The sequence below is a fragment of the Crocuta crocuta genome, unplaced genomic scaffold (assembly GCF_008692635.1).
Source record: "Crocuta crocuta isolate KB4526 unplaced genomic scaffold, BGI_CrCroc_1.0 scaffold36, whole genome shotgun sequence".
NCBI lineage: Eukaryota > Metazoa > Chordata > Mammalia > Carnivora > Hyaenidae > Crocuta > Crocuta crocuta.
The window spans coordinates 18,072,377-18,095,240 of NW_027532203.1; the positions used below are offsets into that span (position 1 = coordinate 18,072,377).

General features: G+C 53.0%; 1 protein-coding gene across 1 annotated transcript in view; it reads left to right on the forward strand.

The window, feature by feature from the left end:
* Positions 1 to 12,828, forward strand: part of ST8SIA5 (ST8 alpha-N-acetyl-neuraminide alpha-2,8-sialyltransferase 5) — a 53,616-nt gene extending 40,788 nt beyond the window's left edge. Inside the window, exons 6-10 of the mRNA XM_077777648.1 lie at positions 2,764 to 2,850; positions 5,786 to 5,930; positions 9,422 to 9,534; positions 10,353 to 10,445; positions 11,633 to 12,828. Coding sequence (XP_077633774.1) covers positions 2,764 to 2,850; positions 5,786 to 5,930; positions 9,422 to 9,534; positions 10,353 to 10,445; positions 11,633 to 12,101 — 907 coding nt within the window. The 3' untranslated portion in view covers positions 12,102 to 12,828. The remainder of the gene's footprint in view (positions 1 to 2,763; positions 2,851 to 5,785; positions 5,931 to 9,421; positions 9,535 to 10,352; positions 10,446 to 11,632) is intronic.
* Positions 12,829 to 22,864: the final 10,036 nt, after the last annotated feature.

The following is a 22,864-nucleotide window of genomic DNA, read 5'->3' on the forward strand; positions in this document are numbered from 1 at the left end:
AGGTTGTTTGCACACCTTGGTTACCGTTGACTAATACTGCAGCGACCACGGGAGTGCAGGGAGTTCTTTTAGATCCTGATGGCAATTCCTTTGGCTATATACCCAGAGGTGGGATTGCTGGGTCACATGGCTATTCTTGTTGTAATTTTCTTGAGGAACCTCCATATCGTTTGCCATGCTATCTGCACCATGTTACATTCCCACCAACGCTTGCAAGGGTTCCCTTTTCTCTACATCCTCACCAACACGTGCAATCTTTTGTTTTTTGTTTTTACCTTTTTGATTTTCTTAAAAATGTTTATTTTTGGGAGAGAGAGAAAGAGAGAGAGAGCACAGGTGTGAGTGTGTGAGCCAGAGAGGGGCAGAGAGAGAGGGAGATGGAGGATCTGAAGTAGGCTCTGCACTAACAGCAAGGAATTTGATGCAGGGCTCAAACTCATGAACCACAAGATCATGACCTGAGCTGAAGTCAGACGCTTAACCAACTGAGCCACCCAGGTGCCCCTTTTGTTTTTTTTATATTAGCCATCCTAACAGGTGTGAGATATCTCATTGCAGTTTCGATTTTTATTTCCCTGATACTTAGTGATGTTGAGCACGTTTTCATCTGTCTGTTGGCCATTTGTATGTTTTCTTTGGGGAAATGTCTTTACCAGTCTTGTGCCTTTAAAAATCAGGTTATTTGGAGGTGCCTGGGTGGCTCAGTCTGTTAAGTGTATGACTCTTTAAAAAAATTTATTTTTTACATTTATTCATTTTTGAGAGACAGAGTGAAAGGGCATGAATGGAGGAGAGGCAGAGAGAGAGAGGGAGACGCAGAATCCGAAATAGGCTCCAGGCTCCGAGCTGTCAGCACAGAGCCCGATGTGGGGCTCAAACTCATGAACCATGAGATCATGACCTGAGCCGAAGTTGGACGCTTAGCTGACTGAGCCACCCAGGTGCCCCTAGCATCTGACTCTTGACTTTAGCTCAGGTCTGATCTCACAGTCATGGGATTGAGCTCTGCATCAGAGTCTGCACTGAGCGTGGAGGCTGCTTGGGATTCTCTCTCTCTTTCTCTGTCTCTGTCTCTCCCTCCCTCTGCCCCTCCCCTGCTCATGCACTCTCTCTGAAAATAAATACACATTTAAACATAAAAAAAATCAGTTTATTTGGTCTTTTGCTATTGAATTGTAAGAGTTCCTTATGTATTTTGGATATTAACCCCTCATCACATAAATGGTCTGCAAACACCTTCTCCCGTTCCCTGTGTTGACTTTGCACTCTGTTGTGGTCCTTTGCTGTACAGAAGTTTTTTTAGCTGGAAGTAGTCCTGCCTGTTTATTTTTGCTTTTAGCGCATGTGCTTTTGTTGTCATGTGCATACATACCTGTTTTTCCACCTGCCTCCTTACTGGTATTTAAGCTCTGTGGAAGCAGGGGTTGTTTTGTTCACTGCTATATTCCCAGTTCCTGCCACATAAGGGAGTTCAGTAAATAATTATGGACTCTATCGGAACTCAGACTTCTTGGCCCACTCACCAGCTTATTGATATTCTCGGCACACATTCACCGCAGGTCGGCCGTGTGCCTCAGCGCCAGACTTAGGGCAGTGAACTCAAGCATGATCCCCTCCCTCTACCATTATTTCCTGGCTTGTGGGAAAGATTAGGAATGAATAGAGATGGCCCGTGGGTTTAACAAAAGGGGAAAGTCCAGGGGGCTGTGAGCAAGAAGAGTCCAGGCGGTGCAGTTTAACCATAAGAATAACTTACAGCAGGGGCGCCTGGGTGACTCAGTCGGTTGAGCATCCGACTTCAGCTCAGGTCATGATCTCACGGTTTGTGGCTTCAAGCCCCGCGTCGGGCTCTGTGCTGACAGCTCGGAGCCTGGAGCCTGCTTCGGATTCTGTGTCTCCCTCTCTCTCTGCCCCTCCTCCACTCGTGCTCTGTCTCTCAAATATGAATAAATTTAAAAAGATAACTTGCATCTGCCAGGTACTTTCCGTGTGCACTTCCCATTCTTAGCCCTTTATTGCATCACCTTATTTAATAATTTTAAGAATTCTGAGATGGTGAGTGACAATCTATTATTATACCCATTATATAGATGAGGCTCAGAGAGGTCAAATAACCTGCCCGCGGTCCCATAGCTGGGGGGAATCTGAGGCCCAGCTTCTGAGTGCAAAATCCACATACTGTGCCACTATCCTGTACTTCTGCACTCGCCATTCGCGATCACCCCTCCCCCCACCAGTCATGTATGTGTTCCTTCTGTGGCTGAGGCTTGCCCTGTGTGGGAACAACCCTTTCCCCTCCATTTAAACACAGGGGACCCAGCTCTGCAGAATGAAACTGGTTTTTACTTTACAGTTAAGTGAGTGTTCGTCCCGTTTTTGGCATCAAGGACCTCTTCGGGAAGCCAGTGAAAGCTTCAGATTCTCCACGAGATATGCACATGGGCAGACAGACATGGGATTGTGCCTCTAACTCAGAGAGCTCTTGAGTCCCCTTAAGGCTGGTGGCCCAGTTGATAAAGGAGGCGGTGAGACTGTGGGCTCAGGACCGGTAGGTTTGTGTGCGGAAGGCATGCTTGCAGGAGAGCGGTTGGCTCTGTCTAGGAGTAAGCAAGGCCCTGGGTGCCAGAGCATCAAGTTAACACAGTTAACGTCAAGGACCTCACCAGGACTGGGCGTAAGGGGGAGCGGGGAGGAGTGATGGCAAATGCCGCCTCTCTGGCCGGCCTGGCCCTTTCACGTGCTCTTCTGTCTCTGCTCCCAAAGGGTGAAGCAGTCGGAGCTGTTCGACAGATGGAAGAGCCTGCAGATGTGCAGATGGGCGATGAATATCTCTGAAGCCAACCAGTTCAAGTATCTGTGACCCATATGCCCTCCCCTGCCCTCCCTTTGGTGCTGTTCTCCTTGCTGGACCTGCAAGGTCCAGCCCCGGGGTCGCCTTTCCCCAGAGCTCGCCCTGGCTGGGCTTTGGGGTCTGGGCAGCGGGGAGGTTCTGACTCAGCATGCAGGCTGCAGTGGGCACCCTGCTGGCCACCGTCCCCCCCCCAATTCTGGCTTCTGCTCCCCTGCCCCCATCGCAGGCCTCGCAGCTGCCCGGCGGGCTCAGGAGCGATCGCCACTACAGGTCCACCCTGGCTCCAGGTCTCCTGGAGGGAGGGGCCAGCCCCTCACGGGGCAGCTTGCACCAGATGTGCATGCGAGGCCTGCTGCAGATGAGTTTCTAATTGCTCTCTGACCCGAAGCGATAGATTATAAGCTTCCAGAGAGGCAAGAGCCATAGCTCTGGTCCCCATCTGCAAGAGCCGAGCAGCTGGCAGACATCCTCAAGTTCCTTCTGATTCACGCGAACCATAGGGTTCTCTCCATCGCGAAAATGCTGTGAGCTCACAGTATAATGTTAGTGCAGAACGACCTTACTGAATGCACTTGATGGGACCCCGGCCATGTGGGTATGGACCGAATGCCGCCACTCAGGATGAAGTTCACATGTAGTCAGAGGCCATTGGCATGCAGGAATCCTACCTGGGGAGGCTGTGAAAAGCAAACGACACTAAGCATTTTGTCTTTTCCTTATGAGTCATTTGGTCCGGTTTGCTGCAATTCCAGGCCACATCTAAAGACTGAGTAGTAGTTTTAAGTGGCACATTTTTAGAAATGTGGATGTTTAAAGTGATAACCCTGGAAGAACAGATATGAGCAGCCGCAAACCAGAGGCCTCTGTGAGACTGCAGATTCCCAGCTAAGGCCCAGCAGGTGTGCACGGGGACCCCGCCTGCCCTCCCTCCTCCTGCCCTGCACCCCCCCTCCGCCCCCCCACCCTCAGAAAAGTAGAACATGGACTTGAACAAAGTGCTGGGAGGGGGAAAGGTCCAAGATCTGTGTGGCAAGTGCCACCCTAAATCCACCCCTACGCAAGAGGTGTTAGTGTCGGCGCCGGATAGGCAGATGCCCCCTGGGGTGGGCGGGCCCTGAGCAGGTCGGTGGCGTGGCTTACCTGGTGCAGAGGAGGCCAGTGAGGTGCAAGATGTTGTCTGGGCCGGAAGCTGCACCGAAGTGTCCTCTGTGGGATTCACATATCTAAGGAAATAATGAAGCAACAGGAAGATGAAATGGCAGCAAGAGAACAAGGATAAGTGTGGGAGCCTTCATCAGGGATCAGCCAGCACTATCCAGGGGAGACGCTGGGGGGCGGGGAGGCTGAGCCCCTTCTTGGGGTGGGGATGGAGGAGTAGTTTCAGGTGAGGAAAAGGGAGATGACATCAGGTCTTGCCAGGCCCCAGATGGAAAAACCTTCAAGGCCAGTCAGCTGCTTCCCTTTGCTCTCATTACAAGTTCATTCAACGAGGATGAGATTCTTCATTCAGGCTCACAAGAACCTGGGATGGTGAAATGAGGTGGGGTGGAGGGGGTGCGCTAGAAAACAGATGTGAGCTTCCCACTTACAGGAAAGGAGTCCTGTAACTGAGGCCTTCCCTCACCCTACTGCCTACAAACGGACACGTTGGCATTCTGGTTAATAGATCAGTCACTCGTAAGCTTGGTTAATATGAGTCAGTTTCCATCAGTGGAGAACTCTCCAGCGGGCTCACAAGGTTGAGTTTCTGGACCAGCAAAGCTAAGTGGGCCAGTGCTGACTCATGGCCTGTGCTGGCCAGACCCCTGGCCTCCCCTCTGCGAAGGCTTAGTCACATTCTGAAACTCATCACTGCACAGGCAAGACCTCTCTCTGACCTGCAGCCAGCCGAGCTTCCCCAGTGAAATCCCTGCAAGAAATAAAGTCATAAACAATAATTGTATAACCTTCCTGGCTTTGGCAACCCAGTCACAGAACTAGAGAGGCTCAGCGGTGGAAGAGCCAAGGCTACATTCTGTGGATGAGGAAGCTGAGGCCCAGACCAGGGAAGACCCCTTCCCAGAGCCCCACAGCTGGCAGGAGCAGAGCAGAAACTAGAACCCAAGCCTCCTGACACCAGGTTGGCAACCCAAGTTTCCATCCCAGACCTTGGATGTGAACTTTCCAGAAAGCTCCTCCTCAAACGTTGGTGATCGTCATCATCCCGGCTCCATGGAGAAGGTGTTCCATCCCTCCTGGGGCCGCCTGACACTGCATGTGATTGTGCCTACAGCCAGGGTTGGGGGGAGGAGGCCAGTGTGCACTCAGCACAACATTGCTGCTTCTGGAGAAAACGGAGCCTTGTGGCTTCAAAGCCCTCCCCACCCCCACCAGGAGGAAGGGCTGCAGCCTGCCTCCTGTGTCAGGNTCAGCAGGCCTGGGAGAGAGAGCAACCTGGGGAGCACTAGCTGAGGCAGAGGGAAGACTCAGCCTTCTCTGGCCTGGCTGACTCCCAGGTCTAACCCTCAGCACACCCCTTCTCCCTTGGAGGGTTATTTTTTTTATTTTTTATTTTTGCAAAGCCTGCTTGCGTCATCTGATCTTTAACCCTTCTGTGGCTTGTGTTTGAATGTTTTTGTGAGTGAAAACTGCAGGGCTTTTGCCTTTTTTTTTTTTTAAGAAACCATGAACTCCTGAAAACCTCTTTTGGAAGTCAGTCAGACTCCCCTTTCGGCAGGAAGTCACATCCAGCATCTGCCCACCAGCCCACTTCCTGACCTCCCCCTCTTCCTCAGACACTCTCTAATTGGTTGAAATTACATGCTTTTGTTGACATTGGTGTCTTGNGCCCTCCCTGGTCACCCCCAGGGGCCTCAGTTCCCCGACTCTGTTCTTCCAGAGACTTTGCTCTGCCCTGTGTCACCTGTCCCTCCTGGTCTGTCTCCTGACTGGCAGGTCCACTCTGTCCAGGTGCTGCAACGCCCCCTCCTTCCTCTTCACTACGCAGAAGAACACACCCCTGGGGACAAAGCTCAAGTACGAAGTGGACACCAGCGGCATCTACCACATCAACCAGGAGATCTTCCGCATGTTTCCCAAGGTGCTGCTTCGGGCTGGGCAGTCCGGGCGGGGCACGGGGGCGACCTCACGTGGCCCTCTGTGGCCATGCGCAGGTGGTGTGGCATCACTCCGCTGTGCTCTCTGCACCCGTTGTGGCTCCGGTCGCCTCAGTGGACTGTGCTCCAGGGCTCCTCCAGTGAGTGCCACCTGGCTGTTACTTGAGTGACTCTGGCAGGAAACTGGTTGTTAACTTTGGTTATCGCGTTGCTTGCAGAGGACATCCTGAAGGTCCCTGGGAAAGCAATTAGGCATTTGTCCCCCACTAGCGGCAGGCACAGGAGCAAAACCATCCATGCAAAGGTTGCGTGCACAAGAAATCACAAACCAGTAGAGAGCAAAGCGGGAACGATTGATCTCACGTTGATGACCTTAGACGGTTTTATCTTCCAAAGCCTCAGTCTCCCTGTCCATCAGCTCATTCTGATGGTTGTTACCATCTGAAGTGGAAGAAAGTTCCACAAGATGTGTTCATAACCACCACCTGGAGAGCGATGGGCCCAGGGCAGGACTTAGTGGGTCTAGTTTGTAGAAATGCTGAGTGGGGGCATGTTTAGGTCTTTGCAGATGAAATCTGAGGGCCTGGACTGCCCTGCTTCAGTGGGCGTGCTCATGAATGAAACAAAGCCCAGAGGTCCCTGTGTTCTGTTACTTACACGGAAGGTGCTGACAAGATTGGGCCTTGTGGGGGCAGTGGGGAGGAGCTAAAGGTGGAGAGGCATCACACATACTCTCCCCACGTCACTGGGCTGGAGGATGATGGAGGGGGAGGGGCAGAGAGAGGGAGACAGAATCCGAAGCAGGCTCCAGGCTCTGAGCTTTCAACACAGAGCACATTGAACTCCCAAACCACGAGATCATGACCTGAGTTGCAGTTAGACGCTTTACTGACCGAGCCACCCAGGTGCCCCTACAAGGGGGTGTCTTGCAAGGTCTGGACAGCAGGCTGATGTCAGCAGGTGGACTTGCATCTCATGAAGGTTATGCCAGTGGGTGACACACAGGTCCGTTACGACACGTGGGTCCAACAAGGGCCGTGGGTATAGACTGCCAAGGCCCAGGGAGTTAGGGCAGGGCTGCCAAACGTTCTCTGGAAAGGGCCAGAGAGTAAATATTTTAAGCGTCGCAGGCCATATGGTCTCTGTCACAGCTCCTCACCTTTATGGCTCCAGCACAGAGCAGTCATGGACCTTCGTAAACAAATGAGTGTGGCTGGGCTCCAGTCCCTATCAGCCACTGAAACGTGAACTTTACACCATCCTTACTTGTCACAAAGTCTTCTTTTGATTCTCCCCCCCCCCCCCGCGCGNATCCATGCTTAGCTCACGGGCTGTACAGAAACAGGCAGAAGGTCCGATGTGGCCCGCAGGCCATAACTGGCCACCCCCTGAGTTAGAGCATGTGACTTAGAAGTATTCTTACCCTCAAGGTAAGTACTCCTTTGGGACTGTATAAAATTCAGCTTCTCGATCTCCTCCCCCGACCCTGGAGATTCTGATTCCATGGTTCTGGGAAGGAGCCCAGGAATTTCTATTTCCAGAAAGTACTCCAGGTTGTTTCTGATGTACAGAAGTTTGGGAAACACTGACATAGAACATAAAGGCCTTTGAGGATCTCTCCAAAGATAACTTTGGTTTTTTCCTTTCCCTGGTACAAGTCAAACAGTGCCGTTCTCCCCACTGGCTGTGAGACTCCCTTGTTTTCCCCATCCTGGCCCCTGGGCCTGTTCCTTCAGAGAAAATGGGCCTTGAAGGACAGCCGCACAGACGGATGCAGCATCTCCTTTGGATTTAGCCTCCTTCCTGAGGACCCACTGTGGTGTCATTTCCTGTGACTCCCCCTGGCAGCTGGCCCCACTGGAAGGCCAAGGTGCTGACCAGGGCTGCTGTCATTCAGGGCTGGCCAAGTGACGTGTGCTGAAAGGGGAGCTGCCCATTAGGCTCCTGGGGGAGGGAACTTTGGGGACTAATGACAGTAATAATCTGGCCCTCCTGCAAGGTATCATCTCCCAGAGATAACCTCTGGGCCCAACATCACACTGGGTAGGCTTTTCATTTAACCAGTGGTTCTCAACTATGGGGCCATTTGGCAATGTTTAGAGACATTTTGGTTGTCATGATTGGGGGATACCTTGGACATCCAGTGGGGAGAGGCCCAGGATGCTGCTAAACATCCTACAGCCCACAGGTCAGCCCCCCCCGCCCACAACAAGGAATGAGCTGGCCCCAAGTGTCAACGGTGCCAGATCAAGAAACTCTGCTTGAAAAGCACAACATACACATGGAATTATCCTAATTTTACAGATGGGAAAACTGAGTTGCTGAGAATTCAAATCACTTGTCTATAGTTCCTTCACCTCATTATTGGGCAAAACCAGGGCTGAACGTGGGTCTTCTGCCTGGCGGCCTGATCCTGATTGGCCCCAGACTTTTCTGGTTTGACCCGAGGGAAGCCCTGCAAAGTTCCCCGGTCCTGGGCACACTGGGATGGCTGGGCACCCTGCCCTGGACTCCAGGTCTGTGCTCCTGTCTGCCCGTGCCGTGCCTACGGCTGCTTGGCTCCATCTGCCTCAGGTTCCCCGGGAGGGGATTATGACCCAGACCAGGGACGGGACAGAACTGGGACCCTTAACCCTCAGACCAGTGTTTGCTTTCTCCTGCCGATGTGCCTGTGGTCCCCTGGAGAGCATGCCCGGGGAGCCTTGTGGGGAGCCGGTGGCCAGACCAAAGTAACCCCAGCAGTCAGTGTGACAAGGTCAAAGTGCCATGAGATGGTCGCTCCCAGGGCTCCCGTGAGTGCCACTGTCACTCAGGGTAAGTCCCGCGCTCCTCTGCGCTTCGCAGAGACTTCAGGTGCTCCGGCCCCTCCCCGCTCTCCTGGCAGAGCCTTGCTTACTCAGCCCATGGTGTCTTGTCCCTGCTGCTGCCAAGCCCTGCCATCTGTCCTGGTCTGTCTGACCTTTCTATCCCAGGCGTGTGTCCCCACTGCGGAGCAGAGGCAGGGTCGGCACCCTGCCCTGATCTGGAAGAGGTGAGAGCCAGGTTTAGGGCCCTGGTCCCCGGGGGCCCCGCCCCCATCTCTGCTGCTGTCATCCCCCAGAACAGCTGCATTAACCAATAAAATATGCACACTCGAAGTCGTGAAGAAGATGTGCTTCCAAACACTGGCAAAACCAAAGGCAAGCAGGACTGGCCATAACGTGTACTCTCTTCTTTCTGGAAACCCGAGGCATCCCAGAGCTTATTAGAAAAGGTTGTGGAGACCGGGCTTCTGTTCCAGCTCATTCGTACTGGCCAGTGGCGCTGGGAACAAGTCTCCTGGCCTCTCTTCTCATCTGCAAAGTGGAATGACCACTTTTCTCCCACATTCCCTGCAAGGCTGACTCGTAGACGTGGCCATGGGTACAGGGGTGAGGGCACCCGAAGAAGGCAGGGAGGGCACTGCCTGTGACAGCTGCGTCCCTGTCTCCCCCAGGACATGCCCTACTACCGGTCCCAGTTTAAGAAGTGTGCAGTGGTGGGCAACGGAGGCATCTTAAAGAACAGCCGCTGTGGGAGGGAGATCAACAGCGCCGACTTTGTCTTCCGGTAAAGAACCCCCCAGGCTCTGCACCTGCTGCTTCTACCCCCCCCCCCCTCCCGCTCTGTGCCCTTCCCTCTTGCTGTGCCCCGCCCCCATGCCCCAGTGCTGTCCTTCAAGTGCTCCGCCCCCAGCCCTGCACCCCCTCATGCTCTGGGTTGTTTCTTACCCTCTCCTGTCCTATCTTTTGGTGCCAGTGGCCAAACCTCTCACATCCTCCGTCTCCATGTCTGCGGAATAAGAGGTGTGTAAAGAACACTTCTGTTCTTTAAAAAATTAAAAAGAATTAATTTTTTAAAAAGAGCACGGCAGCTATGCAGACACTGAGGACGCACAAGGTCGGTGCAGATCTGTTGGTGTGCAGAGCCCTCCCCAGTTGGGTTCTACCCCTCCAGAAGCAAGGTTTGGAACCCGGTCAGCCTTGGGGCTGGCACCAGTATTGGCTTCGCCTTGGCCTTAACTAAGCCAGAGATGGGTCCTTGTATTTCTTCTTCCTTAGATAGAGCCTCCTCTTACTTCTTTGGGGATCCTCACTTACGTCTTTAGCCTGCAGAAAGAAGATGGGTTGAAAATAAAGGCTTAATGCAGAGGGATTGGGGTTGAGGCTGTCCATGATCATTGTGCCACTCGGTGGGGGGCGGGGGGGAGGAGCTAAACTTGCCTCTCTATGCACAGGCCACCAAGATTCCACCCAGCTGGCTGCCTCTGCATCCGTCTGACCATCTGAGCACCATCCCCTCCTTCCCCACATCCCACCCTGATAGCTCTCCAGCTCTATCTAGAATGACTGAGCACAGATGGCCTGGCTGCCTTGTCTCCTCTGCAGGTGCAACCTACCCCCCATCTCGGAGAAGTACACCATGGATGTGGGAGTGAAGACGGATGTGGTCACTGTGAACCCCAGCATCATCACAGAGAGGTAACTGACCCTCTTCCAGACTTGTGCTGTCCAATATAGTAGCCATTAGTCATACGTGGCTACTGGCCACTGGAAATGTGGCTATCCAGATTGACATGGGCTGTCTGTAAGCATAAAACACACCCCCGATTTCAGAGACTTAACATGCAAAGGAGGATGGTCCATATCTCATCTATTGTTTATATCAATTACATGTTGAAATAGTAGTATTTTGGGTACAGCAGGTTAAATAAAACATTGTGAGCATTAAATATAATATGATGAAAATTAACTTCACCTACTCCTTTCTACTTATTTAAATATGATCATTAGAACATTAAAAATGACATATGTGGCCTGAATTATATTTCTTTTGGACAGCACTGGTCTAGATAGTCTTCATCTAGATGGGCCAGAAAGCTTTCCTGAGTGTGATGGGGGAAGGCAGCTCCCTACGCTGGTGTGTTCAGGTGGCCCTGGGGAGAAGACTCTTGCAAAGATCTCAGTCCCTACCTCGTGCCCCTCCTGGGGTCTGTCTGCCTGGGAGGCCTTGGAGAAGCGGGTTAATGAGTTAAAACTCCAGCCAAGAGCATAGTCACACCAGCCAGGTCAGACAGGGTTAAGATGGCCAGACAGCCAGAGACCAGAGGCTGGGGAGTTGGTAAATCAGGTGTGATGCCCAGGACACTTACAGAGTCAGCAAGGTGAAGGAGCGATTGGAGAGGTGGGAGATGAGCCCACAGGAGGGCTGCTTGGTGTAAAGTGCAAGGTGAGTGAGGGGCTGCGGGGCAGGAAGGAGAGAGCAGGCACACTCATCTGCTGTGCTCGTTGGGGGTCTTGGGAAAGAAAGTACATGTGGCTGCCCTGAGAGCCCAGAGAAAGTCCCCACTTCCTCCCCACCTCTCCACCTCCTCACCGAGTCTCTTCCCCCACTCCCCCGAGACGCTCTCATCACTTTGGGGGAAGCATTGCCCTCCCTACGTGGTTGTTTGCTTCCACTTAGAAAAATAGAGCTGCCCGAGAAAAACAGGCATTCATCTTCAGAGGTGAATGAGATGAAAGGAAGCCGGGTGGCCTTGAGTCTCCTGCAACTTCTGGAAAGGCCCCAGGGTGCCAGGCGGGGGCAGCAGGGGCTCCCGGGAGGGTCACAGAAACAGGGGTGGGGACGGGGAGTGGGCCGCCCACCCTCTTTCTCTGACCCCGCCCAGGTTCCACAAGTTGGAGAAGTGGCGGAGGCCCTTCTACCGGGTGCTGCAGGTGTACGAGAACGCGTCGGTGCTGCTGCCCGCCTTCTACAACACGCGCAACACCGACGTGTCCATCCGCGTCAAGTACGTGCTGGACGACTTCGAGTCGCCGCAGGCCGTGTACTACTTCCACCCGCAGTACCTGGTCAACGTGTCGCGCTACTGGCTCAGCCTGGGGGTGCGCGCGAAGCGCATCAGCACCGGCCTCATCCTGGCCACGGCGGCGCTAGAGCTCTGCGAGGAGGTGCACCTGTTCGGCTTCTGGGCCTTCCCCATGAACCCCTCGGGCCTCTACATCACCCACCACTACTATGACAACGTCAAGCCCCGCCCCGGCTTCCACGCCATGCCCTCCGAGATCTTCAACTTCCTGCACCTGCACAGCCGAGGCATCCTCCGCGTGCACACGGGCACCTGCACCTGCTGCTGAGCGCGGCACAGGCTGGCCGGCCACCCGGCAGGCAGAACCTCGCTCCTCCTCTCCTTCCTGCGCCGGGCAGTGCGTGGGCCTGGCGTTCAGGCGGTCACTACCTCCGGCGTTCGGCTTCCTGCTTGGGTGTTGTGTGGGCCGGGAGGCAGGGATGAGTGGCCCCGGGCAGAGTCAGCTCTGTGCTGAGCCTCCTGGCCTCAGCCAGGGACCTGTGTCCCCACCCTGCCCGCGGGTAGCATGAGGCTGGGCCACACCTCAAGGTCAGGGGCTTTGAGGATTGCGAATGAATCAAGCACATTTGCACTCAAGGTTTGCATTCAGAACGCAGGCCTTGTCGCAGCTAGAGGAAGGCCCTACGGCATGGACAAGGGGGAGACTGGGTGTGTGAGTATGGTCAAGGTTTAATTCAGACTTTTGGCTTCCTGAGTTTTATACTGAGGCCTCAGCTGTGAATCGCTATGTAGAATCTCAGAGCTTACTGATCAACCCAGCAGTCAGACTTTCCTGGGAAGACAGAGTGGCTGAGGGAGGCCCAGGGTCTTAACCACGCCTTTTCAAACATCCTCAGACACGCACGCGCACAGTCTTGGTGCCTCCGGGTTCAATCCTGTGTTTGATCTTCTGATGAGAAGGACCAGCCATTTGCACTAAGGTTTTCAAGCCAATGTGATTGACTCAATACGTGCTTAGCAATTTGCTTCCTCTACTGTCTCCTTATTTTCAGCTCTGTTTTAACCAGGAGTTATTTATAAGATCCGTTCCTCTCTATGCTCCAGCACCCTGCAGAATCCTGCTATCTTGTGTTTCTGAACTGTGGGCTCCGGGCTGGAAAGCACTGAGATGTAACTGATGAGCTTTGCAGACGGGAGTGCGTCATGGCCTCTGACACCAGCATCACCGAGGCTTCTACTGTGAAGGCAGGACTTCTCACATCACACAGCCAGACAGCCTTCACACACTTGGACCCACAGAGCCTGTGCTTTGGGAAGTTAACAGTGCCTGGGCCAAAAGGGGTTAACATGGCATTTCACATCTGACGTTCCCTCCCTTTGCTCCCCCCAGGGTGTAACCACCATTAGCGTGGCTGTACCTAGTAGACTCCCACGGTGAACTGCCTTAGCACCTAGCTGCATGGACTCGTAGAATGTTAGCTCTGGAGGGACTTCAGGCTTTTCTTTCTCTCCTTCTCTCCCTGCCTCCCTCCCTCTCCCCGTTCTTCCCTTCTTCCCTTAGACACTTCCAGAAGCTTATTCTGCTTTGGTCTGGGGTTAGGCTTGGGAAGACATGATAACGAATCAATTAAGTATCGCTTTCTTCTCAGAATGGAGGGCAGACAATGCTCAGGCCCGGACCCAGCTGCCACGTGCTCTGAGGAAGACGGGGAGCTGTGAGGGTTGAGCAGGGAGAGCATCTGATGGCCTCCTTGTACGAGGCATCGCAGCAGGCCTAGCAAGTGGGACACAGAGGGGAGTGTGGTCGCGGTCCCAGGCCTCCAGGCTCCCGGCCCATGGCTCCTTTCATGGCCAAATCGCTTTGTTTTGGATTTTAACAAATCCCCTGTCGGTGGGTTGTTACGGAGTGCATGCCTTTTCTGAGCCCTGGTCCTGACTGGGGAGACCTGGCACCGCTTGCCTGTAGGGCAGGGAAGTAGCCTATGAGACCAAGTAGACCCTGGTATGCCATAAACTGGGAAAAACTCCGCAGGGGTGGTGGATGGCTGTGCTTTCTCGGGCTCTTCCTGTTCCTCCCAAGGTACTTCTGGAGAAGCGGCCAGTTAGTGGAGGTTTCCAGCCACTTGTTTGTGGTTAATTGAGCTCAGTTCTTAGAACCATGGGATGTCAAGACTACAGGCTCCTAAAGACCATTTTGTCCCATTTGAGGAAACAGGCCTAGAAGGGGGAGGTGGCCTGGGTCATGCCTGGGGCTCTACTGAATGCGTGCTATGGCCAAAGCCCCCCGATGACACTTATGTTCTAGGTGGGGCAGGAGCCATGGTGAGTCAGACATCAGAGTTCCCACCACTTGAGGCTCCTGCGGTTTGGCATCTGCCCCAGCAGGGCCCTCATAGGAGCTGGTGATAGGATGTAATGATCCATGCCCATAAAGAAATCGGGACCCGTGGTCCCCTTTCTGCCTGTGGATTTTAGGGTGAGTCACTTCCTCTCCCCACAGAGCTCAGTTTCATCACCTCTACAGCTAGAGGCTTAGGAAAGATCTCTGGGGTCTTCACAGCCTCTAATTTGTTGTTAGAGGTGCTCCTGATGTACGGATCTGATCCACAAAGAGTATTTGTTATTACAGTCGCTAATATGTAGTGTGTTCTCATCCTGTGTCAGGCCCTGCACGAAGCACTTTCCTTGCATTATCTCCTGTGAGCATCGCCAAGACCCCCTTAGGCAAGAAGACTCCCGTCGGACAGGTGAGGTGGAGGTCTCAGGCCCGTGCTCTGGACCTCTGTCTTAGCTGCCTCTCAGCCAGTGTCACAAGGGCTGGAACCAGAGGGATCCTGGTGGGGGTGGCGCTGCAGGGTGGACCCCGCCCCAGGGACAGATGCTCTGGGAGGCTCTCATGGGTCTGGAGGCCACTCTCTGCCTGGAGGTGTCCCCCACACCCCCCCCACCATGAATGTGTGCTCTCCTGGCACTGGAGGGGGTTGAGGGCACCCCTACATCTTCAGGTGAGGAGGGATGCCCAGTGACAACATGTTGCGTGACTTGCCCAAAGGCCCATGGCCACCAGCTAGTGCCTCATTTGGGACTCACCTGGTCTCCTGACCTCCAAGCCATCCTCCTTCTCCCGCAGTCAGTGTTTGAAAAACATTTTTTTTCAAAGGCTCAGAGAGACCTGGGCATTGATTCAGGAAGCCCCCAGCATGTTCCCTGCAGCCCCGACACCCTCCTGCTGTGCAGTGCAGACTAGCAGTTTAAGTTCTTATTTAAGGGAAATCGATTCACCACAAATAAAACAACCCTCATGTCTTCCTTTGTGCTAAAGCCACTGCTCCAGGGTTGAAAGGCAGCAAAAACAAGTAAATGACTCAGTGCTTAGCCAAGCAAAACAGAAGGTGGCTCAAGGTCAGATGCAGCCTTTGAGGCGGTTTAGCAATGCTGTCGAAGCAACTCTGCCTACGAATCACCTGGTGCCACAGAGAGCAGAGAGCCTCATGGCCCTTGACTTTGCTGAACGTGGGGAGGGGGCAGGGACAGCGCTTCCTTGACAGTTGAGGGAGGGCGTGGAGCTGGCTTCAGCCAGGCCTTTAACAAATAATTATTGGGCACTCACTTTGTGCAGGGCAGCGTGCTAGGCGCTGGGGGACGAATAATCAAAAGTATCAAAAGGTAGCCCCTGCCCTCCCCGGGGCTGACAGCCTGGTGGGGGTGTCCAGACGCTGAACCAGGATCCCACACATGTGCTGAAAGCTGGTAAGTCCGAGCTCAGGGACAGTTATCAGGGAAAGAGGATGAGGCTGTGCTGGGGTTAAGCTGGAATTCTGAAGGCTGGTGATTGCCAAAGCAGTGGCCACATCTCAGGCCACATCCTTGATATCCATGTGACATGGGTGGCTTCCCTGTCCTTTGTTTCCTAACAAACCACTCTCTCCTGACTTCCCTCCTGTCTCTGAATGCTCCTTCTCAGGCCCCTTTGTTGACTCATCTCCTGTGAACCTCGGGGTTCTCTTCTCTCACCAGGGACGCTCCTGCAGAAAGCTCATCTATTCACAGCCCGTCTCTCCCGTCCTTCTGCCTTAGCCCCCTAACTGCAGGCTGGTTCTCCCTGGGACCTTCAGAAGCGTGCTCACCGCAGCCTCCTGAACACCTGTCCATGCACTGCATCTCAAACTTCATCATGTCCTCAACTGGCATAGTTAAAAGGACAACCTGGATTCAAGGTTGCCTCTTACCACTTACTAGCTGGGTGTCCTTGAGGGAGCGGCTAAAGTCCCTCTAGGCTCTGATTCATTATCTGAAGGGTGAGGCCAGGACGCCAGCCTCTCCAGCTGTGGCGAGGGTTCAGTGAAATCGGGCTGCGCAATGCCTCACACAGAGCCGGGCACAAACTAGACACTCGGTAAGCACAGCTTCCTCTGCCTCCTCCCTTCCCCAACCCTCTCCCTGTGAATGGCTCTCTTGCACTGCCGGTCACTCATCCCAAAAACCTGGGCCATGCCTGGCTCTTCCTTTTCTCTCATCTTGCATGTCAACACGAGTGCTGGACAACCACACTCTGCAATGCCTGTCATTCAGTGGCTGCTGCCAGGTGAGTGCTGATGTCTGGCTTGGAATTCAGACGAGACAGATTCTTAGGTGAGAAAAGAGTTGAAAATGAAAATCTGGCACACAATCCAACTTCTGCATCTCTATGAATATGAATATAAAATTTAACCCACTATTAAACTAGCAACACAAAAATAATTGCTTGGGAATCTATCACATTTATGAAATCTGTTTTGGCCTTGACCCTATCGTAGATTGTTTTTCTCTATTTTTGGTTGTAGTAAAATTCCCATGACATAAAATTGACCATTTGAGCCATTTTTAAGTGTACAGTTCAGTAGTGTTAAGGACGTTGACATTGTTGTGCGACCAATCTCCAGGACACTTTTCATCTTGCAAAACAAACTCTATGCCCATTAGTGGACAGCCTCCATTTCCCCTCCCCCAGCCCTGGGAAACACCACCCTACTTTCAGTCTCTGTTCTAGGTATCTCATATAAGTGGAATTATATGGTGTCTGTCTTTTTGTGACTGGTTTATTTCATACGGAATCACTTAGGCAGGTACAAGCTGTTCTCGGATGGCATTAATTGTTTTCAGCGTCTCCGTGACAGAATTCTGATTTTCCTTTTGGTCCAGAGCAGCCCTCCTGGGCCCTTGGTCCATCCCTGGCTTCTGATGACCTTGGCACCTTTGCTGAGGCTCAGCAGACCCAGTCTGCTTTGCTAGCTGGGCTCAGCTGTCCTGGCTGCGGCCAGCATCCTGAGAGGCAGTAGCTCTGTGCATCTTTTCTAAGTCATTAGGCATTTCCCCTGCAGAGTATTTTCTGCGAATCTCCTTTCTTTTTTTCATTTCAAAAAACAGAAAAGGGAGAGGGAGAGGGAGAGAGAATTATACACTTCAGTCAGTGACTTAGTGTTTGGCACAAAAGCCAGAAATCAGTGACTGTCTTTCTTTCCATTCGAGGGACGGTTCCCTTGGCAACTAAGTAACTCATTTCCTTCAATAAAATTGCCTTGCTCAGCTTTGGGGTAAAAGTTTTATTTCCTCTAGAATTGTGGTTCTCAGCCTTGCATACACATTAGAATCACCTGGGGATCTTTATAAACTAACCCCCATGCCAGGTCCCAGAGATTCTCCCAGAGAATCGGATTCAGTTGGCTTAGGGATAGGGCTTCGATCCTAAATCTCACATGACTCTATGGCACAGCAGTTAGGATCCATCCAGCCCGGAGAGGCTCTGCCTTGGCTGCACTTTGCTCATCTGAGGAGCTTTGATAAATACTCGTGCCTGGACCCTGTCCACCCCCAGAGGTTCTGGTCCAGTTGGTCTGAGGTATGACTGGGGTATTCAAACATTTCAGACTCTCCCAATGACTCTAATATGCAGCCAACGTGGAGAACCATATTCTAGAGCAGTAGTCCTTGAACTTGAAGCTGCATCAGAGTCACCTAGGGAGCTTGGGGGTTCCTGGGCCCCACCCTGCAGTCTCTGATTCGATGAGTGGGCATGGGGCCTTTCTTGCCAGCTCCCACATGACGGCGATGCTGGTCCAAGGATTACGAGGCCTGATCCTGGTTGGCCCCAGACTTTCCTGGTTAGACCCCATCCTGGCCTGCCCCCACTCCCCACCGCACCCACGGAAAACAAGCAGGGAGGTGGTGATGAGGGAACATCCCACAGAAATGGTTCATGTGACCCAGGGACTGAGCTCCCTCCCGATTGCACTGGGCCCTTCCTTGCTTTTCCACCTTCCTTTGGACAAGGTTCCAGTTGACTCCAGCTTCTTAGCATCTGGATCCTGCCTCAGTCTCTCCTCCCTCCAACTGAAGGCAAGTCCTCTGCCCCTTCCCTCTGGAGACGTCCCCAGTGATGTGGACCCAGCGAGAACTTTATCCCCATGGCAGCTCAGAATCCCACATTCAACGGCAAGGTTTACAAGAACACCTTGAAGACTTGTTAAAGGGGAATATGGTGACTTTCTTACTGAAACAAGGTCAAAGCACATCTCACTTCCCAGGACCACTTACCCAAGCAAGCTCCTTCAGCCCTTAGGTAGCTGGGGACTCAGATGAAGGAAAATTAATTTTGAGCCCCTGAAATAGATGCTGTAAAGCTCTGTGTTAAAGACCAAACATTTTGCTAAGAGCAGATCCCTGGTGGCGCTCGCTTTAATTTTAAATTCAATTCTAGGGAACTTGATTCCAGTTTTTCATAATAAAGTGAACCAAGAGAATGACAACAGGTGCTAGATTTAGCAAGAAATGGCAGCTAGAAGCCTATACAGCAATGGCATCAAAAAGACCAAAACTATACGTTTCAGAAAATGCCAAGTGATCTGAGGTCAGTTAGTGGAGGGGCACATACTGGAATAGCCCCGAGGCTATACACAAAGCATCTTAGATCTGCTCACCTTGTGGTATCTGCAACCACACTGGGAAATGGAAGCAAACGGCATCCAGTGCCCTGGGTTTAAGAAGTCGGAGGAGCAACTTACCCATTGTGGAATTACTTCCGTTCCCAAACACTTAAAACACAGTCATAGAAATCTTGGTGCTTAAAAGGTTAGCCCTCAGTTCTCTTGACGTTCAGGTAGGTGAAGTAGTTCATTATCTGATAATGTAGGATAAAGGAGATGGGCGAACTCACGCATTTGGACTGGCGTGTTCCCTCTGACGCTTGCTACCCCGTCCCCTAAGAAATAAAGGGCCAGGAGAAGAGGGGAATGCCCCCCTTCCGCTTCCCCCCTTTGAAGGGAGCTTGGCGGCCTGGTTGACGGTGGCACCACGGCATTCTCTTCCTGCACCTCTGCTTCCGCCTGTGGTGCCCTGGTCACGCCGGGGCCAGGACAGTCTCTGCAGTGACTCAGGCCTGGAGTCATTTGTGAATTTAAGAATATGACTCTTTCCTGTGCACAGATGAACATCTCCCACTTTCCAAACACCATCATTGATCTCACCAGGCCTCCCTGTGTTCTTCTGAGGTGGGCGGGGCAGTCAGCGGGGTCCCTACCTGACTGGGGCCCAGAAGGATGACAGTGGCATGCCCAGGTCACATTGGATTGGTGGTAGCATTCTGGTATCGGGCGCTCAAGCTTCCAGAGGGGACAAAGTGGGGTAACCATGTCCTGCTGTAGCCGCTGAGTCTTCTCTGCTTTCTTCCCTCTGAGGTTGTCAGGCTGGTTGGGGTCTGGTCCAGGCCTGGGCTCTACCCCTGGCTTCGTGCCCTGCCTCGGTCTGAGGAGGGCCCTTTGTAGTGTTCATTCCTCTCTTGGTCCTGCGTGCAGGGTGCCCAGAGCCAGAGCACTGGGTGGCCCGCTGTACTTGGCGGAGAGTCACCTAAGGCCACAGGCCTGAGCCAAGTGGGACTGCGGAGGGAGTGAGCATCAGCCCCAGTGATGCAGGCCCCTAGTGCTGTGGCTGTTTGGGAAGAGGCTGGTGGGGTCCCCAGCAACAGACATACCAGCGCACCCCGGAGCCAGCTCCCTGCCCTCTTCTTCAACAGGACCCTGGACTCTCACCGTGGCCACTTTCTCAGCACGCCTTCCTGCCCGACGTTGCTCTGGGGGACGGCCCATCCTCTGGGGGCTCCCACACTTCGCACAAATGTTTTAGGGATGCAACAGGGTCTTCCTGGCAGCCTGCAAATGTCACTTTTGGACTCAACCGCCCTCCCTTCAGAAAGCCATAACTCTTCCTCAAAACCGTGTTGTTTGAACTGTGAAATATATGTATATGTATTATTATTATTATTTTTAACTAACACACTATCTCAATGAGCACATGCTGGGTTGCTCAGTGCTAACAGTCTGGAGTCACTCCCATGCCACCCAGCTCCCCAGATGAGGCAGGGGGGCAGACAGGAGGCCAGCAAGGAGCACGGGGAGCGTTGCCCTCACCCCCACAGCCGCGCTGGCCTCAGGCAGCCCCCTCTGCAGTTTGCAGCAAGCCCTGCCCAGGGGCTCCCGTGAAGGCAGAGGAGTTTGTCCCTGTGGGGTCGGTGGCACCAGCTTGACTCGAGCCGAGGGGCCTACTGTGTGTGAAGGCAAAGCGGCCACGTGGCCGTGACCTGTGTGGGCCCCTCTCCCGGGAGCTGGATGACACTGACCATGCTCCATGGAGCCATTCCCGCTGGGCAGGGAAAAGGGGGCGGGTGGGGGTGGAGATTTGCTGGGATGCAGAGATGCTCCATCTGGGTGCGAGCAGGTTGTTGCTGATCTGGCTCGCCCCCTCCGCGGCCCTGTGCCTGACGCCCTGGAGAGAAACACATCCGAGCTGAGTGAAGCCCCAGGGCCAGGGGAATGCGGTCTGTGCCCAGGACCAGCCTATCCAGGCTCCTGCAGCACGATGACAGCAGTGTGTGGCTGTCCCCAAGTGACTCGGAAGCGATGACTGAGTTATCCTCAGAGTATAATCAGGGTACTTTGTATCTGTCACTGTGCTTGAAAGGCCCTCAATTTCCATTCAATAAAACCAGTCAGATGGTTCATCTAGCAAAGACTCCGGCTGTGGCCGTGTGTGTGTTTGGGGCTTGGGCTCTGCGGCGCAGCCCAGCGTGAAGAGGCCGCCGGGTCTTGTGAGGGGCCCCGTGGCCACCCTGGGCACATTATTGCGCAGTCTTGGGTAGGGTGTGGGGTCCTCACGCACCCTGTCCGTGTCTGAGCAGGGGAGCGGGTGGGCTCAGAGACCAGATCCAGATGGAGTCGGGCGGGGTAGCAACACCCTACAGGGCTCTAGAGGACGCCGAGGGGGAACCACAGGCTTGTGCCTGAGGAGGGAGAGTCCTGGAGGGCTGGAGGGCTGCCCGAGCAGGGGGGTGTCAGCTGCGCTCCTACCTAGAAGCTCTGCGGCCCTACCTCTCTTGAAGCAAAGTAGCTGCCAAGGTCTGGAGTCACATCAAAAGGCATTTGAGCACGAATTCCCTTCTTATAAAATGTTTTTACATGTTTATTTATTTTTGAAAGAGAGAAAGCAGGGGAGAAGCATAGAGAGGGAGACGGAGAATCTGAAGGACACTCCACACTGTCAGTGCAGAGCCCAAATGTGGGGCTCGAACTCAGAAACTGTGAGATCATGACCTGAACTGAAATCAAGAGTTGGACACCTAACCGACTGAGCCACTCAGGCACCCCTAAAAAGCTTTAAAAAGTTCTTTCCATTCCAGTGTCCATGAGTGTGTTTAAAATAGGATTATATAGGGGCACCTGGGTGGCTCAGTCGGTTAAGCGTCTGACTTTGGCTCAGGTGATGATCTCACGATCCACAAGTTCAAGCCCCTCTTTGGGCTCCCTGGTGTCAGCACAGAGCCTGCTTCAGATTCTCTGTCTCCCTCTCTGCCTCTCCCCTGCTCACACACTCTCTTTCTCAAAAATAAATATTAAAAAATGTTTAAATAAAAATAAAATAGGAGTGTGTGTGTGTGTGTGTGTGTGTGTGTGTGTGTTTAATTTGTGCACAAACAGCCTGACGGGGGCTTACCTGTAGAAAAGACTTCCCCACATCTACATCTTGGGGAGGCTCAAAGCCTTCCCTGTGCTTTCCCGTTAGAGAAGACAACGTGTAAACTCCCAGAGGCTGGCATTTTCACGTTCCCTCTGCCTTCAGACTCCTGCTTTTGAACATGTTTTGGTTTTATATCCCTTAACCACCCATGTACTGGGCGCAGACCTTTCCTCGATATCAGTGATCATACAAGGCATCCTGGAGTGATGCAGGAGCAGAGGAGAAAGGGATGGAAACCACTTCCGAGCAAGCAACGTCAAATGGAATGTTCACCATCGTCTTGGTGTCGCCAGGCTAACATGTCCGTGGCCAGCCCAAACCCCCGCCAGCCTCCCAGTGTGGACACTGCACGTGGCCCCAGCCTTAGCCAGCCCCTCTGGCCCCTCCTCTTCCTGTCTCCTCTGTGTCTCCCTGGCCCTAGTTCCCCAACTACCTCCAGGGGAGAACATAGCTCTGTGCACTTGGTCTCCTACAGAACTGGGATCTCAGCTCACACTTTACCTTCCTCCTAACAAGGATTTCCATGCCATCTGCAACATGTTTCAGTGTTTCTTATTACAACTGTAAAATGCAAAACACTCAAGCAAGCAACCATGGACTCTAAGGATGCTATTTGAAGGCTAGCCCTGAGACCCGGGCACTGCATTGTAGTCTATCATCGTAAAGAAAGAGTTCAGGGTCAGGGAAGCAGTAGTTCAATAATATATTTTTGAATGAATGAATGAATCAATCAATCAATGAGCTGGGGGACAGAAGTTGAATGTAGTTAATTGAGTTATTTAATATACACTTATCAGTTTCTCGCGATATGATTTGTTTTGCAGTAAAATCCCTTGGCTCTGAGCGGAGTGGATCAGAGGGGGCAGAAGTGGTGGAGGGGTGAGCTTTCCCGATACCTCAGGCAGCCTGAAATGAAGTGTTAGTGGGGACTAACAGAAAACCACCAGCCTCACAACACTGCACTTGCTCTGCTTCCAGAATAGGAGGTGGTTCATTTCGAGATAGCAGGGCTACCTGGTTACCTTGGATGAGAAATCAGGCACACGT